This window comes from Panthera leo, chromosome C2, assembly GCF_018350215.1.
Source record: "Panthera leo isolate Ple1 chromosome C2, P.leo_Ple1_pat1.1, whole genome shotgun sequence".
NCBI lineage: Eukaryota > Metazoa > Chordata > Mammalia > Carnivora > Felidae > Panthera > Panthera leo.
This window is the reverse complement of record NC_056687.1, coordinates 48,925,538-48,941,401: the sequence shown is the minus strand read 5'-3', so window position 1 is coordinate 48,941,401 and position 15,864 is coordinate 48,925,538. Positions and strand designations below refer to the sequence as shown.

Sequence of the window (15,864 nt, the reverse complement as noted above, 5' to 3'; positions counted from 1 at the left end):
AAATGAACATACATAAGAAGGAAAGGAAAATAAGCTAAAAAGAGACAGGGAGGCAAACCATAAGAGACTCTTAAATACAGAGAACAAACTGAGGTTTGCTGGAGGGGAGGTGGGTAGGGAGATGGACTAAATGGGTGATGGACGTTAAGGAGGGCACTTGTTGGGATGAGCACTGGGTCTTATATATAAGTGATGAGTCACTGGGTTCTACTCCTGAAACCAGTACTACGCTATATGTTAACTAACTTGAATATAAATAAATGAATGAATGAATGAATGAATAAATAATCAATCAGTTGGGTTGCCTGGATGGCTCAGTTGGTTAAGCTCCTGACTCTTGATTATGGCTCAAGTCATGCTCTCATGGTTCGTGAGTTTGAGCCCCACATCGAGCTCTGTACTGACAATATGGGGCCTGTTTGGGATTCTCTCTCTCCTTCTTTTCCTGCGTCTCTCTTACTCTATTGAAATAAATAAGTAAACTTAAAAAATCTATAAAAAAAAAGTTAAATCCAGACCAGTAATCTCACTTGGTTAGAAAGTCATCATATATTTTTATTTCAATAAGCTGTGATAGTGGTAGTGGTTGTGAACAAAGTATTTTCCTTAGGATACAACTTTAGTTCTTTTTTAATATTTAAGGAAGCACTCAGTTGAGGTTGTAAACCCCACACCATTTAGAATGCGTGTAGGGTTGATTTTGTTCAAGCAAACTTTTAGTCAGGATACTATGGAGTTTTTATTTTAATTAGCATTATATTTTATTTTGGCATTTTTCTCAGAATGAAAGCTTCAGAATTAGGTAACTGAATGCTTTGATCTTGTTTGTAAACAAAGTCTTTTATTCTTCCAAAAGCTTTTTTCATATTTAAATTAAAATTATTTATACCATCTTAAGTTTCGTAGTGTGGTCAGGTAGCTTTCAAAATATGTATGTGAATAAATTCCCATTCATAATCAGTTTGTAGGAGAAATCTTTGTTATCTGATTTTATTTTTCAGAGCTAGTGTATAATAGGTTCACAGACTAAAAGAAAAATCATAATTTGTGAAAAATACAAATTATTAACCCAGCCTGTAATTCTTATATAATTTTTAGGAAGAAAATATATAAATATTTTAGTGTGATAATATCTGTAAGAAACAATTGATCAAAGTCTAAGTGAATTTTGTTATCATTTGAAAATATCTCCAGATATACTTCAGGTTACCCTTAAATATGATAGGATTCAAGAATTTGGAGTTAATGACATTTTAATTAATTTCCTTCCTATTAATGTTATCTCCAGTTTGTCCCCATGAGTTCATTTTGGTGTTCATTCCCTTTTTGGTGGGAATAATGTTTTGTTTTTTTTCCTATATAGAATATATAGTACTATAGGTTCAAAGACTAGTACTTTCATTGTTTTGCACATAGAGGCAAACTTTTTTACAATATGATAGTGGAGTACAAAAAATTCAGTAACATAAAATGTGAAGGTTGCATTTTACTGTGAGATTAATGGAATATTACAAGGACCTAATTGGACAGTAGTTTTGAGAGTTCAGCCCTTAAGCCAAATCATTCCCAGTCCTGGTGGTAGTTTTGATGTAAACAGATAGTATAATTCATTGTGAGAAGTCTTATCAATAATAGGGATATACAAAACTTATAATGGTGTCGTAGAAGAGATTGATTCACTCTGCTAGAGGGTGAGAAAGGTTTCTTGATGGTACTAGATTGGGGCTTAATGGACAAAGAGGATTAGGGAGGGCAAAGCACTTTCTAGTAAAAGGAAACAGATGTTGAAGGATGAAACTGCTTGGCTCTTTCAGGGAACTACAAATAATTTAGTATGGTCAGAATACAAGATGTATGGGAAACAGAAGTGAGAAATGAAAACAAAATTTTTTCCCCATCCTATAGGTAGTCAGGATGGAAATTTAAACAAGAGAATGATAACAGTTTTGCATTTTTTAAAGATTTAACTGTCATGATGGACTAGATACTAGAGTAAGGGAGTAAGAGACCATTGGCAGGGAATCCCATTAGTTTAACATTGTAAGAGTCCAGGTGACAAATAAGAAGAGGCAGAACCAAGACAGTGATAACGAAAATGGAGAGAAGATATAGTTTTAATCTTGTTATATTGATACATTTATATTTTGTAGAGGAATGTAAGTGACAGATGTATGTTTAGGTTGATATCTTGGAGATTTTTGAGAATTTGTATAATTTAGAATTAAAGTATTGGAAGAAACATAGGCTTTTATGGGAGTCAGACCTGGGTTCATTGGCCAAGCCTCACTTACCTTTGATTAAAGTGATATGTTTTATACCATGCAGGGCTGTGATGATAAGGAGATAACATAATGCTTGGAAAATTAAAAAGGATGTTTATTGAAGGCTGTCATGTTCAGGACAGTGTTTTGTTTTTCATTACTTAAAACATTTTTTTCTTTTGTTAAATGACTTTTTTTTTTGTACAGGTGGAAATGAATTGGTTTACTTTTTTTTTATTAATTTTTTAGTTTTTATTTAAAATTTAGTTAACATATAGTGTAATATTAGTTTTAGGAATAGAATTTCGTGATTCATCACTTACATAAAACACCCAGTGCTCATCATAAATGCCCTTCTTTAAAAAAATTTTTTTTTAATGTTTATTTATTTTTGAGAGAGAGAGAGAGCGCAAGCAGGGGAGGGTTAGAGAGAAAGGGAGACACAGAATCTGAAGCAGGCTCCAGGTTCTGAGCTGTCAGCACAGAGCCCTATGCAGGGCTCGAACCCACAAACAGTGAGATCATGACCTAAGCTGAAGTTGGACGCTCAACTGGAGCCACCCAGGCACCCGACAAGTGCCCTTCTTAATACACATCACCCATTTAGCTCATGCCCTGCCTACTTCCTTTCTAGAAATGCTCAGTTTGTTCTCTATAGTTAAGTCTCCTATGGTTTCTCTCTCTCTCTTTTTTTAACCCCTTATACCCCTCTATGTTGATCTGTTTTGTTTCTTAAATTCCACATTTGTGTGAAAAAAATATGGCATTTGTCTTTCACTGACTGACTTATTTTGCTTAGCATAATATTCTCTAGCTCCATCCACGTCATTGCAAATGGCAAGATTTCATTTCTTCTTATGGCTAATATTCCATTGTGTGTGTGTATGTATGTGCGTGTTTGTGTATGTATATGTGTACACATAAATACACACCACATCTTCTTTATTCATTCATCAGTTGATGGACATTTGGGCTCTTTCCATAGTTTGGCTCTTGTTGATAGTGCTGCAATAAACATCGGTGTGCATGTGCTCCTTCAAATTGGTGTTTTTGTGTCCGTTGGGTAAATACCTACTAGTGTAATTGCTGTGTTGGAGAGTAGTTCTATTTTTAACTTTTTGAGGAACCTCCATGCTGTTTTCCGGAGTGGCTGCACCAGTTTGCATTCCCATCAACAATGTAAGAGGTTCCCTTTTCTGTGCATCCTCGCCAACATCTGTTGTTTCCTGTATTGCTAATTTTAGCCATTCTGACAGGTGTGAGCTGGTATTTCATTGTGGTTTTGATTTGTATTTCCCTCATGATGAGCGATGGTAAGCATCTTTTCATGTGTTTGTTAGCCATCTGGATGTCTTCTTTGGAAAAATATCTACTCATGTCTTCTCTCCCTTTCTTCACTGGATTATTTGTTTTTTGGGTGTTAAATTTGATAAGTTCTTTGTAGATTTTGGATACTAACCCTTTATCCGATATGTCATTTGCAAATTATCTTCTCCAATTCTGTAGGTTGCGTTTTAGTTTTGTTGAGTGTTTCTTTCATTGTGCAGAAGCTTTTAATCTTGATGAAGTCCAATAGTCCATTTTTGCTTTTGTTTTCCTTGCCTCTGGCGACATGTCTAGTAAGAAGTTGCTATAGCTGATCTCAAAGAGGTTGCTACCTGTGTTCTTCTCCAGGATTTTGATGGTTTCCTGTCTTACATTTAGGTCTTTCATCCATTTTGAATTTATTTATTATTATTAGCTTTAATGTTTGTTTATTTTTGAAAGAGAGAGAGAGAGAGACCGAGCAGGGGAGAGGCAGAGAGAGAGGGAGACAGAGGATTCAAAGTGGGCTTTGTGCTAATAGCAGAGAGCCTAATGAGGGGCTCAAACTCACAAACTGTGAAATCATGACCTGAGCTGAGGTTGGACACTGAACATACTGAGCCATCCAGGCATCCTTGAATTTATTTTTGTGTGTGGTGTAAGAAAGTGGTTTAGTTTCATTCTGCATGTTGCTGTCCGGTTTTCCCAACAACGTTTGTTGGAGTCTGGCTTTTTTCCACTGGATATTCTTTTCTGCTTTGTCGAAGCATTATTTTTTTATCTTTTAAAAATTTATTTTAAATTGTGGAAAAAATAACAAAATTTATCATTTTAACCATTTTTTAAATGTTTATTTATTTATTTATTTTGAGAGAGAGGGAGAGAGAAAGACAGCATGAGTGGTGGAGGGGCAGAAAGAGAGAGGCAAAGAGAGAATCCCAAGCAGGCTCCATGCTGTCAGCGCAGAGCCTGATGTGAGGCTTACACTCATGAAACATGAGATCATGACCTGAGCCAAAATTAAGAGTTGGATGCTTAACCAACTGAGCCACCCTAGCGCCCCATTTTAACCACATTTCTATTCATTCATTCATTCATTCATTCATGAGAGCATGCAAGTGAGTAAGGGGCAGAGAGAGAGGGAGAGAGAGAGAATCCCACCAGGTGCAGAGAGAGAGTGCAGATCCTGGAGTGTGATTCAAGCTCATCTGATGCAGGGCTTGAGCTCATGAACTGTGAGCTCATGACCCCAGTTGAAGTCGGGGGCTTAACCAACTGATCCACCCAGACATCATATTTACAACAATTTTTGATGCCAGATGTGTGTGGGTTTCCCCCACCCATCAATCCTCTGTGACACCAACTGGGTATCCTAAAATTTAATTCAATTCTGACACTACTTGAAATAGTGTCAGATCCCACAAGTTAAGGGCGCAGTCACACAAGACTGCTCCCACAGCACTTCAAATGCCAGTCACAAGTCCAGCCGTCACTTTGCTTGTGATGAACTGGTTATAAATCTGAAGTTCCACAGCTTCACCCCCTCCCCACCACAGGTTCAATTAATTTATGCTAGAGCTGCTAAGAGAACTCAGGGAAACACTTATATTTATCAGTTTATTAAAGGATTTCACAACATAACACCACTGAAGAGCCAGATGAAGAGATACATAGGGCGAGGCCTGGGAGGGTTTCATAGACCAAATAATATAACAAAAGATGCTCCTATCACCCAGCAAATTACAAGGGTTTCAGAGTTCTAGGCCAGGAACTGGGGGCAGAAACCAATATATATATATTTTTTGTTCTGTCACAGTCATCAAGGGTCATCCATGTAGCATGTGTCAATTTCTTTTTTAAGACTGAATAATATTTCATTGTATATACCTCATTTTGTTTATCCATTCACTTATTGATGGGACACTTAAATTGCTTCTATCTTTTAGCTGTTGTGAACAATGCTGCTATAAACACAGTGTACAAATCTCTCAGGAGTAAACTGTGTTTTATTTTTATTTTTTTGATTTTTTAAAATAAGTTTGTTTATTTTGATAGAGACAGAGCACTAGTAGGGGAGGGGCAGAGAGAGAGAGAGAGAGAGAGAGAGAGAGAGAGAGAGAGAAAATCCCAAGCAGGCTCTGTGCTGCCAGCTCAGAGCCCAGCGTGTGGGGCTGGAACCCACAAAACCGCTCACATGGCCTGAGCTGAAACCAAGAGTCGGTTAACTGACCAAACCACCCAGGCACTCCAGGAAAACAGTGTTTTAAACTGACTACATATATAGTCATGTTTACATCCTTGTGAGATAGCTATTATTACGTCTATTTTCAGATAAGGTAACTAATGAAGAGAAGATAAATAATTTATTTGTCTAGATTGATACTGTTTTGTATTAAATAATTTTAACTTTTGTGTCTAGTTAGATTAAATATAAACCCTGTTAATAAGATGTCTGACTCTTCCCTAAAAATTTCCATGCAGCAATTCATCGGGAGCAAGTTGTAATCCCTTTCAATTATTATCAATATGGTAACTTCAAAATCACAGGTCCTATTTAACTTGGCATATAATAATTTCTATTGTTTTTTTAAAACTCTTTGAAAAATTTTATAATTATATAAGCTTTAGGATCTCAAAATGTTGGTTTCCGGACTAAATTTACCTTGAGATTTTTAAATATCTTTCTTCTATTTTTTTGGTAGACTTATATTTCTACACTAGCAAAAGAGCCAGGTGGGTTTGTAGACTGCACTTGTTTTCCTCTGTGAATTACTATGAATTTGGCCATTCATCTTGAAGTTTTAAATAAAAACAAACTTAAATGCCTCTTAATTATCATATTGTTATACTTAGTATTAAATTCCATTTTTCCCCCACCAGTGGAAAAGAAGCCTAAGAAATAAGGTCCTCTCTCTAGACCATAAAAGTAGAAAAAGTGTTCGTGGGCGTCCTGTCACCTCTAAGACATCACCAGAAAGGTAAGATATATGTGTGTATGACATAGGATGGGCTTATATTGTGTATAAATAGTGTGACTGACCATGGTGATTCCTTTAGCTTCTTTGGATCTCAGATACATAATTTTGAAATACAAGGACTGAATTCAATGTCCTCTAAGGTTCAAGTGTGAACTTTCTGTGATTCTAAGTCATCTTAACTCTTTTCTTTTTGTGCATTTGGAACATCTTGATAAACTTTAGCTGATAAAACAAGAGTTACATATAGACTTGATTATAATGCTTGATTCATTATTTGTGGTCTGCAGTAAAAAAGATGCTGAATTTAGCACTTAGTGTTAGTAAATTATGTTAGAGTTAAATATTTGGGAGATTCAAATTGCAGTTATCAGAAGGAATTTAGAGCATTTCAGGATTGGATATTTGTAAATAATTAAAAAGTTGTTCTATAAAAGAGTGTTGAATTTTCTTTTATGGAATAGTGAATGCATAAAAAAAATGAGTGTAGCAAAGTAAAAGTTGTAATTATTGGGAGGTCACACAAATTAGAAGACTAATTGAAGTTCTTAAATTTATGTCAGAGCACTTTGTAAGGTACTTAGTCTTATTCTCCCTTTTCGAGTAAATTGTCTATAGGAAATGAAAAACATTGGTATTCCATATCCTTATCACTACTTAATTCCCTTCCTTCCTTCCTTCCTTCCTTCCTTCCTTCCTTCCAATGTCCTTGTGGGTGTAAACCTGTGTCTCATTGTGGTTTTGATATGCATTTCCTAATGACGTTTGTCTTTTTATGTGTTTGTTGGTGATTTTTATATCTTCTTTGGAGAAATGTCTACTTAGATTTTTGCCATTTTAAAATTGTGTTGATATGTTTCTGTTGAGTTGTAAGACTTCTTTATATATTCTGTATACAAGTCTTTAACAGATATATGGTTTGCAAATATTTTCTCCCATACAGCTTTTCACTTTTTTGATGTTGCCTTTTGAAGCACAGAGGTTGTTTTCATTTTGATGAAGTCCCATTTATCTATTTTTCTTTTGTCATGATCCTTTTTTGTTGTCATATCTAAACTATTGCCTAATCTCAGGTTAGAATGACTTATTCTTGAGTTTTCTTCTAAGAGTTTTAAGGTTCTAGTTATTAGAGTTAGGTCTTTTATTCATTCAGAATTAATTTTTGGATATGATATGAAATAGGCATCCAAATTTATATTTTTGTTTGTGAATATGCAATTGTCCTAGCACCACTGGTTGAAGAGGTACCAATGTTTTGGGGTAACTTTGATGAAAATCAATTGCCTACAAATATAAGGGTTTATTTCTGGATTTGGAATTTTATTCCATTGATCTATATGTTTGTCCTTATGCCAGTACCACTGTGTCTTGATTACTATAACTTTGCATTAAGTTTTGAAATTAGAAAGTGAGAGTCTTCCAGCTTTATTGTGTTTTTCAAAATTGTTTCAGTTCTAGATTTGTTGCATTTTCAGTTGAATTTTGAATCAGGTTGTCAATTATAACAAAAAAGCCAATAAGGATTTTGAGAGAGGGTGTGTTAAATCTGTAGACTAATTTGGGGAGTTTGGCCATCTTAATATTAAGTCTTCTGATTCATGAACATGAGATATCTTTCCATTTAGATCCTTTTTAATTTCTTTCTGCAGCTTTTGGTAATTTATTTTCTTCTTTTTGATGCTGTTGTGGAATTGTTTTCTTAATATTATTTTCAGACTGTTCATTGTTAGTGTATAGGAATTCACTTGATTTATGTATGTGGACGTTATATGCTGTGATTTTGTTTAAGGCTTCCTAGTTCTAGAAGTTTTTTCTTTTTTTACTTTTTACTTCTTTATTTCCAACTGGATGCCTTTAATTTTTTTTTCTTTGCTTAATGTTCTGGTTAGAACATCTAGTACGATGTAGAATAGAAGTGGTGAGAGTGGACATTTTTGTTTTGTTCCCACTCTCAGAGGGAAAGCATTTGGTATTTTACCATTACGTGTCATGTTAGCTAGGTTTTCATAGATGCTTTGCTATGGTTTGAATGTTTGTGTCCCCTCAAAATGTTTATGTTGAAATCCTAATGCCCAGTGTGATGGCATTTGGAGGTGGGGCCCTTGGGAGGTTAAGTCATGAAGGTGGAGTGCTCATGAATGGGATTACTGCCTTTATAAAAGAGACCTCACAGAGCTTCCTAGTTTCACCTTTTGAGGACACAGTGAGAAGTTAGCAGTTTGCAGTACAGAAGAGGGCCTTTACCAGAGCCTGAGCATGCTGTCTGGCACCCTGATCCTGGACTTCCAAGCCTCCAGAACATGGGAAATTAATGTCTGTTGTTTGTAAGCCACCCATTTTATGGTATTTTGTTACAGTAACACAAATAGACTAAAGTATGCTCTTTTTCACGGAGGACGTTCCTTTCCATTCCTAATTTGTTTGAAGCCTTTTTATCATGAATGTGTGTCAGGTTTTGTCAAATGCCTTTTTTGCATTCATATCATGTAATGTGTATCTTTTAATTAATGTGTTACATAAATTTATTTTTAGATCTTAAGCTAAATTGGCATTCTTGAGATAAATCCCACATGATCCTGATTTATGATCCCATTGATATGTTGCTGGATTTAGTTTGCTAGGATTTTTTTGACGATATTTTCATTTGTATTAGGAAGAGAAATTGATCAGGAGCCGTGGCTTAGTTGGTTAAGTGTCCGACTCTTGATTTTTGCTCAGGTCATGATCTCATGATTTGTGAGATTGAACCCTGCGTCAGGCTCTGTGCTGACAATGAGGAGTCTGCTTGGGATTCTCTCTCTCCCTCTTTCTTTCTGCCCTTCCCCCACTCACATTCTCTCTTACTTTCAAAATAAATAAACTTAAAAAAGAAGAGAAATTCATCTGCTGTTTTCTTATGTTGTCTTGTCTGGGATTTGGAATCAGGCTAATACTGACCTTGTAGAATGAGTTGGCAAGTGTTTTCTCTTCCTTTGTTTTCTGGAAGAATTTTTGGAGAATTGATGTTAAGTTTCTTTAAATTTTTTTTTGTTATGATTTTATTTTCTTTATTTATTTTATTTTTTATTTTTTTACGATTTTATTATTAAAAAAATTTTTTTTTAATGTTTATTTTTTTTTGAGAGAGACAGAGACAGAATGCGAGTGGGTTAGGGGCAGAGAGAGAGGGAGACAGAAGCAGAAGCAGGCTCCAGGCTCTGAGCTATCAGCACAGAGCTGACGTGGGGCTCGAACTCACAAACCGGGAGATCATGACCTGAGCTGAAGTCGGATGCTCAACCGACTGAGCCACCCAGGCGCCCCACGATTTTATTTTTAAGTAATCTCTACACCTAACATGGGGCTTGAGTTCATGATGGTCAAAGTTGCTCGCTCTACCAACTGAGCCAGCCAGGCACCCAGGTTATCTTTTTTTTTTTAAAATGTTTATTTATTTTTGAGAGAGAGAGAGAGAGAGAGAGAGAACAAGTGGGGGAGGGGCAGAGAGAGAGAGGGAGACACAACATCTGAAGCAGGCTCTAGGCTCTGAGCTGTCAGCACAGAGCCTGTCGAGGGGCTGAAACCTATGAACCATGAGATCATGACCTGAGCCGAAGTCGGACGCTTAACTGACCCAGCCACCCAGGCACCCCAACCCCCCCACAATTTTTCTTTAAATGTTTAATTAAAGGCACCAGTAGGCCATCTAGACATTGGCATTTTGCATGTGTATGTGTGTGTGCCTGAGGATATCACGTTACAAGTTTAAATTTTTATTTGTTACAGCTCTATTCAGATTTTCTGTTTTTTTATGAGTCAGGTTTTTTTTTTTTTTTTTTCAGTTTTAATTTAAGAAATTTCTACACTCAGTGTGGTGCTCAAACTCACAACCCTGACTACAAGAATTGCATGCTCCACTGAGTGAGTCAGCCTGATAGCCATGTATGAGTCAGTTTTGGTACCTTGTGCCTTTCTAGGAATTTGTGCATTGTGTAAGTTATCTAATTTGTTGGCATACATTTCTTCAAAATACTCTCTTACAGTCTTTTTAATTTCTGTAATATTGTTAGTGATCTCTTTTTCTTATTTACAAATTTGCATCTTTTTTTCCTCTCTTTTTCTGCTCAGTCTCCCTAAAGATTTGTTAATTTTGTTGATCTTTTCAAAGAACCAACTTTTGATTTCATCAATTTTGTCTCTTGGTTTTCTGTATTCGTTTTCATTTATTTCCACTATAATCTTACTTTCTTTGTTTTTGTTTTGGAAATAGTGCTGCTTTTTCTAAATCTTAAGGTGTCTAGTAAGGTTATTGATTTGAGATCTTTCTTCTTTTCTAACATAGCAATTTTACAATTTTAAAATTTCCTTGAGCACTGCATTAGCTGCATCTCATAAATTTTGGTGTGTTGTGATGTTTTATTCATTAATCTCAAAAGTATTTTCTAAATTCTGGTATGACTTTTTTGACTCATTTGTTGTGAAAATGTGTATTATTTAATTTCTGCATTTTTGAAAACTTGCAAGATCTTATTGAGATATAATTGACATAACATTATATTAGTTCAGGTGTACAATGTAGTGATTCATTATTTATATATATTGAGAAATGATCACTATAGTAAGTCTAGTTAACGTCTATCACCATGCATAGTTATACATCCTTTTCCTTGTGATGAGAACCGTTAAGATTTACTTTCTTAGCCATTTTCAAATACATGATACAGTTTTATTAACTACAGTCACCATGCTTTATATTACATTCTCATGACTTACTTACCTGTTGTTAATATTTAATTGAATTCCATTGTGGTCTGAGAACATTCTATATGATTTCCTTTAAAAAATTTTTTTTAACTTTATTTATTTGTCTTGAGAGAGAGAGAAAGAGAGAGCACAAGTGGGGAAGTGACAGAGAGAAGGAGAGACAGGACCCCAAGCAGGCTCTGGACCATCACTGCAGAGCCTGATGCATGGCTCAAGTTCATGAACAGCAAGATGATGACCTGAGCCGAGATCAAGAGTCAGATACTTAACTGACTATGCCATCCAGGCGTCCCTGTATGGTTTTCTTTCTTATAAATTTACTGAGTTTCATTTTATGGTTTTGCATATGGTCTTGCTTGCAGAATGTTTTGTGTATTTGAGAAGAATGTGTATTCTGTTCCTATTTGGTGGAGTGTTCTATAGATGTCTGTTAGATTGAATTGGATGATACTATTATTCAAGCTCCGGTTATCCTTGCAGATTTTCAGTCTAGTATATCTATCCGTTATCAAGACTGGTGTTTTGAAGTACCTACATATTATTGTTGAAATGTTCATTTCTCCCTTATGTTTTGTCAGTTTCTGCTTAATGTATTTTGTTGTCCTGTTGTTAAGTATATGTGTATTTGTAATTGGTATATCTTTCTGATGAATTAACCCTTTTATCAATGAAATGTCCTTCATTGTCTATTTTTGTTTGTTTTAAAGTCTATTGGATCTGATGTTCGTATAACTACTCCATTTGTCTTAAGGTTGCTGTTTGCATGGTACACCTTTTTCCATCCTTTTACTTTGAACCTATTTATTTCTTGGAATCCAAATTGTCTCTAGTTGAGAGCCTTTAGTTGGATCTTGCTCTAGTGGTTTTGGGCTGCTATAGTAAAACACCATAGACTGGGTGGCATATAAACAACAAATAATTATTTTTTATAATTCTAGTGGCTGGGAAGCCCATTATCATGGCACCAGAAGGTTCATTGTCTATGAGAGCTTCTTGGTTCGTATAGATGGCATCTTTTCATTGTGTCCTGAAGGGGTGGATGGGGCCTCTCTTAAGACTCCTTTATAAGCGTACTAATACCATTTATGAGGGTTCCACTGTCGTGATCTATTCACTTCCCAAAGGCCCCACTCCTAATACCATCATTTTGGGGGTTTAGGATTTTAACATATGAATTTTTAAGGGAAGCAAACATTCAGAACATAGCAGATGTGGATTTCTCATCTCTTCTGGAAATCTCTGTCTTTGGACTAGATTGTTTACTCCACTCACATTTCATGTGAAAGTGTCAGTAGGGCCATGCTTCCTCTGAAGGCATTAGGGAAGGATTTATTCCATGTCTCTCTCTTCTCTTTGGGCATTTCTTGTACTTTGGATGCATTACTGCTGTCTTATCTGTTTACATGATCTCTATGTGTGTCCTCACATTGTCATATGTGTATTTCTGTTTCTATGTTCAATTTGCAGTTTTTAGAAAGACACCAGTCATAATTTATTACGGCCTTATTGCCATCATTTTAATTTGATTTCTGTGAAGACAGTATTTCCAAATAAATTAACATTCTGAGATACTGGGGTTAAGAGTTTAGAATGTCTTTTGGAGGGGGGCATAATTCAAACCCAGACAGACACCTTGAACAAGGGAGAGGAACTGAGCTTCTTTTGGGAGCAGTAATTTCTTTTTTTTAGGAAATGAATTGGCAGCCTATCAGTTTCCTTTTTCTTATTCTTTATTGCTTCTTAAAAATTCAGTCCTTCTTCAGTGACCTGCAATTAAAATGAATATTTGTTTTTTTGTATTACCTTTGTGTTTGTGTGTTGCTTCTAATTATAGAACTATTCATGTTTTCTATTCTTTTTTTTTAAATCAACTTTATTGGTGTATCATTTACTTAGAGAAATATGTGTCAATTATAAGTTTTTATAATTTTTGTCAGATATATTGCTTTTTTATTATAAAATTTACACAACATAAAATTTACTGTCTTAAAAAATTTTTTTTTAAATGTGTATTTATTTTTGAGAGAGACAGAGAGACAGAGTACAAGATGGGGAGGGCCAGAGAGAGAGGGAGACACAGAATCCGAAGCAGGCTCCAGGCTCTGAGTTGTTAGCACAGAGCCCGACATGGGGATCACACCCACGAACCACAAGATCATGACCTGAGCTGAAGTCAAATGCTTGACCAACTGAGCCATCTAGGTGCCCCGTAAAATTTACCATCTTAACCATTTTTAAATACATAGTTCAGTAGTTTTAAATCCATTTCTAATGTTGTACTAACATCATCATCAACCATCTCTACACTTTTCATCTTGTACTACTTACACTATATACCCATTAAACAGTGACTCCCAGTTTCTCCCTTAGAGCCCCAAGCAACCACCCATTTTACTTTCCATGAATTTGACTACTTTAAGTACTTCATGTAAGTGGAATCATTCATTACTTATCTTTTTGTGGTGGGCTTATTTTACTTAGCATATTGTCACCAAGTTCATTCATGTTGCAACATGTCAGAATTTACTTCCTTTTTAGGCTAAATAATATTCCATTGTGTACTTATGTTATACACATGCTGTTTTGCTTAGCCATTCATCTGTCAATGGACACTTGCATTGCTTCCCCATTTTTGCTATTGTGAATAATGCTGATATGAACATGGCTATACAAATATGTTTTTGAAACCTTGCTTTCATTTCTTTGAATTTGGGGTATATATCCCCAAGTGAAATTTCTGGACCATATGGTAAATCTGTTTTTGATTTTTGAGGATCACCATACTCTTTTCCATAGCAGCTGCATCATCTTACATTGCCAGTAGTAATGTGCTACTTTCTCTGCATCTTCATCAACACTTACTTTCATTTAATTCATAATAGCCATCCTATGTGAAGTCATAGGTGATTGTGTTTTTGATTTGTGTTTCCCTAGTAATTAGTGATGTTGAACATCTTTCCATGTGCTTATGGCTATTTGTATATCGTTGGAGAAATGTTTATTCAAGTTCTTTGCCCACTTTTAAAAGTCAAGTTTTTTTGTTGTTGAGTTTTAAGGGGTTGTCTATATATTCAGAATATCAATCCCTTATCAGATTCATGACTTGCAAATATTTTATCCCATTTTTGGGGTTGCCTTTTTGCTCTCTTGACGGTGTCTTTAGATGCTATAAAAATTAAATACTTTATAAAGTACATTTCGTTTGTTTTGTTGTTGTTGCCTGTGTTTTCAGTGCTATACCCAAGAAATCAGTGCCAAATCCAATGTCATGGCCATGAAGCTTTTCCCCTATGTTTTCTTATATGCAATTTATAATTTTAGCTCTTACATTTAGTTCTTTGATCCATTTTGAGTTAATGTTTGTCTATGGAGTTGAGTAGAGGTCCAACTTCATTCTTTGGCATGTGGATATCCAGTTTTTCTAGGACCATTTGTCCAAAAGTCTCTTCTTTCCCAATTGAGTAGTCTTGGCACTGTTGCTAAAAAACATTTTCTATGTATATGAGAGTTTATTTCTGGATTCCTTATTCCATTTTCTTGATCTGTGTGTTTGTCCTTATGCCAATACCACACGTTTTCATTACTGTAACTTTGTAGTAGGCTTTTTTTAGTGTTTATTTTTGAGAAAAAGAGAGAACGAGCACACATGTGTGAGCAGGTGAGGGGCAGAGAGAGAAAGAGAGAGATTGAGAGACTCCCAAGGAGGGTTTCATGCTGTTAGTGTGGAAACTGACATGGGCCTTGATCTCTCACAAACTGTAAGATCATGTCATGACCTGAGCCAAAATCAAGAGTCAGATGCTTAACTGACTTAACATCCAGGTATCCCTGTAGTAAGTTTTGAAATAATGAAGTGTGAGTCCTCCAGTTTTGTTACTCTTTTTCAAGATTGTTTTGGCTATTGGAAGTCCCTTATATGAGTTTTGAGATAAGATTTTTTATTTCTGCAAAAAACATCATGACTTTGATACAGTTGCATTGAACTGATAGATTGCCTTGAGTAGTATTGACATTTTAACATTTAGCCTTCTAATCCCTGCAAATGGGGTGTGATTACATTTATTCATGTATTTTGTTTCCTCTAGCCATGTTTTGTAGTTTTAATTTTATGATTTTTTTGCCTCTTTGATTAAGTTAGTTCCTAAGCATTTTCTTCTTTTTAGTGCTATTATAAGTGGAATTGTTTTCATGATTTCCTATTCAGATTTTTCATTGTTAAATGTATAGGTATGCAGGTGATTTTTAAATTTTTTTTTTAACATTTATTTATTTTTGAGAGACAGAGACAGAGTATGAGCAGGGGAGGGGCAGAGAGAGAGGGAGACACAGAATTCAAAGTAGGCTGCAGGCTCTGAGCTGTCAGCACAGAGCCTGTCGCGGGACCCGAACTCACAAACCGCGAGATCATGACCTGAGCCGAAGTCAGACGCTTAACCAACTTGAGCCACCCAGGCACCCACGTTATGTAGGTGATTTTTGTGTTGAGTTTATATCCTATCACTTTGTTGTATTCATTTTTGAAACAGTCTTTTTGTGGAATCTTTAGGGTTTTCTACGTATAAGATGATACCATTTGTGAA

At 35.5% G+C, this 15,864-nt stretch overlaps 1 protein-coding gene across 9 annotated transcripts in view; it reads left to right on the top strand.

The window, feature by feature from the left end:
- The window catches only part of SENP7 (SUMO specific peptidase 7), a 149,081-nt gene that overhangs the window by 28,528 nt on the left and 104,689 nt on the right, over nt 1–15,864 (top strand). For all 9 annotated transcript variants that reach the window (XM_042954733.1, XM_042954739.1, XM_042954738.1 and 6 more), the window contains one exon: nt 6,447–6,544. In XM_042954733.1, coding sequence (XP_042810667.1) covers nt 6,447–6,544 — 98 coding nt within the window. The remainder of the gene's footprint in view (nt 1–6,446; nt 6,545–15,864) is intronic.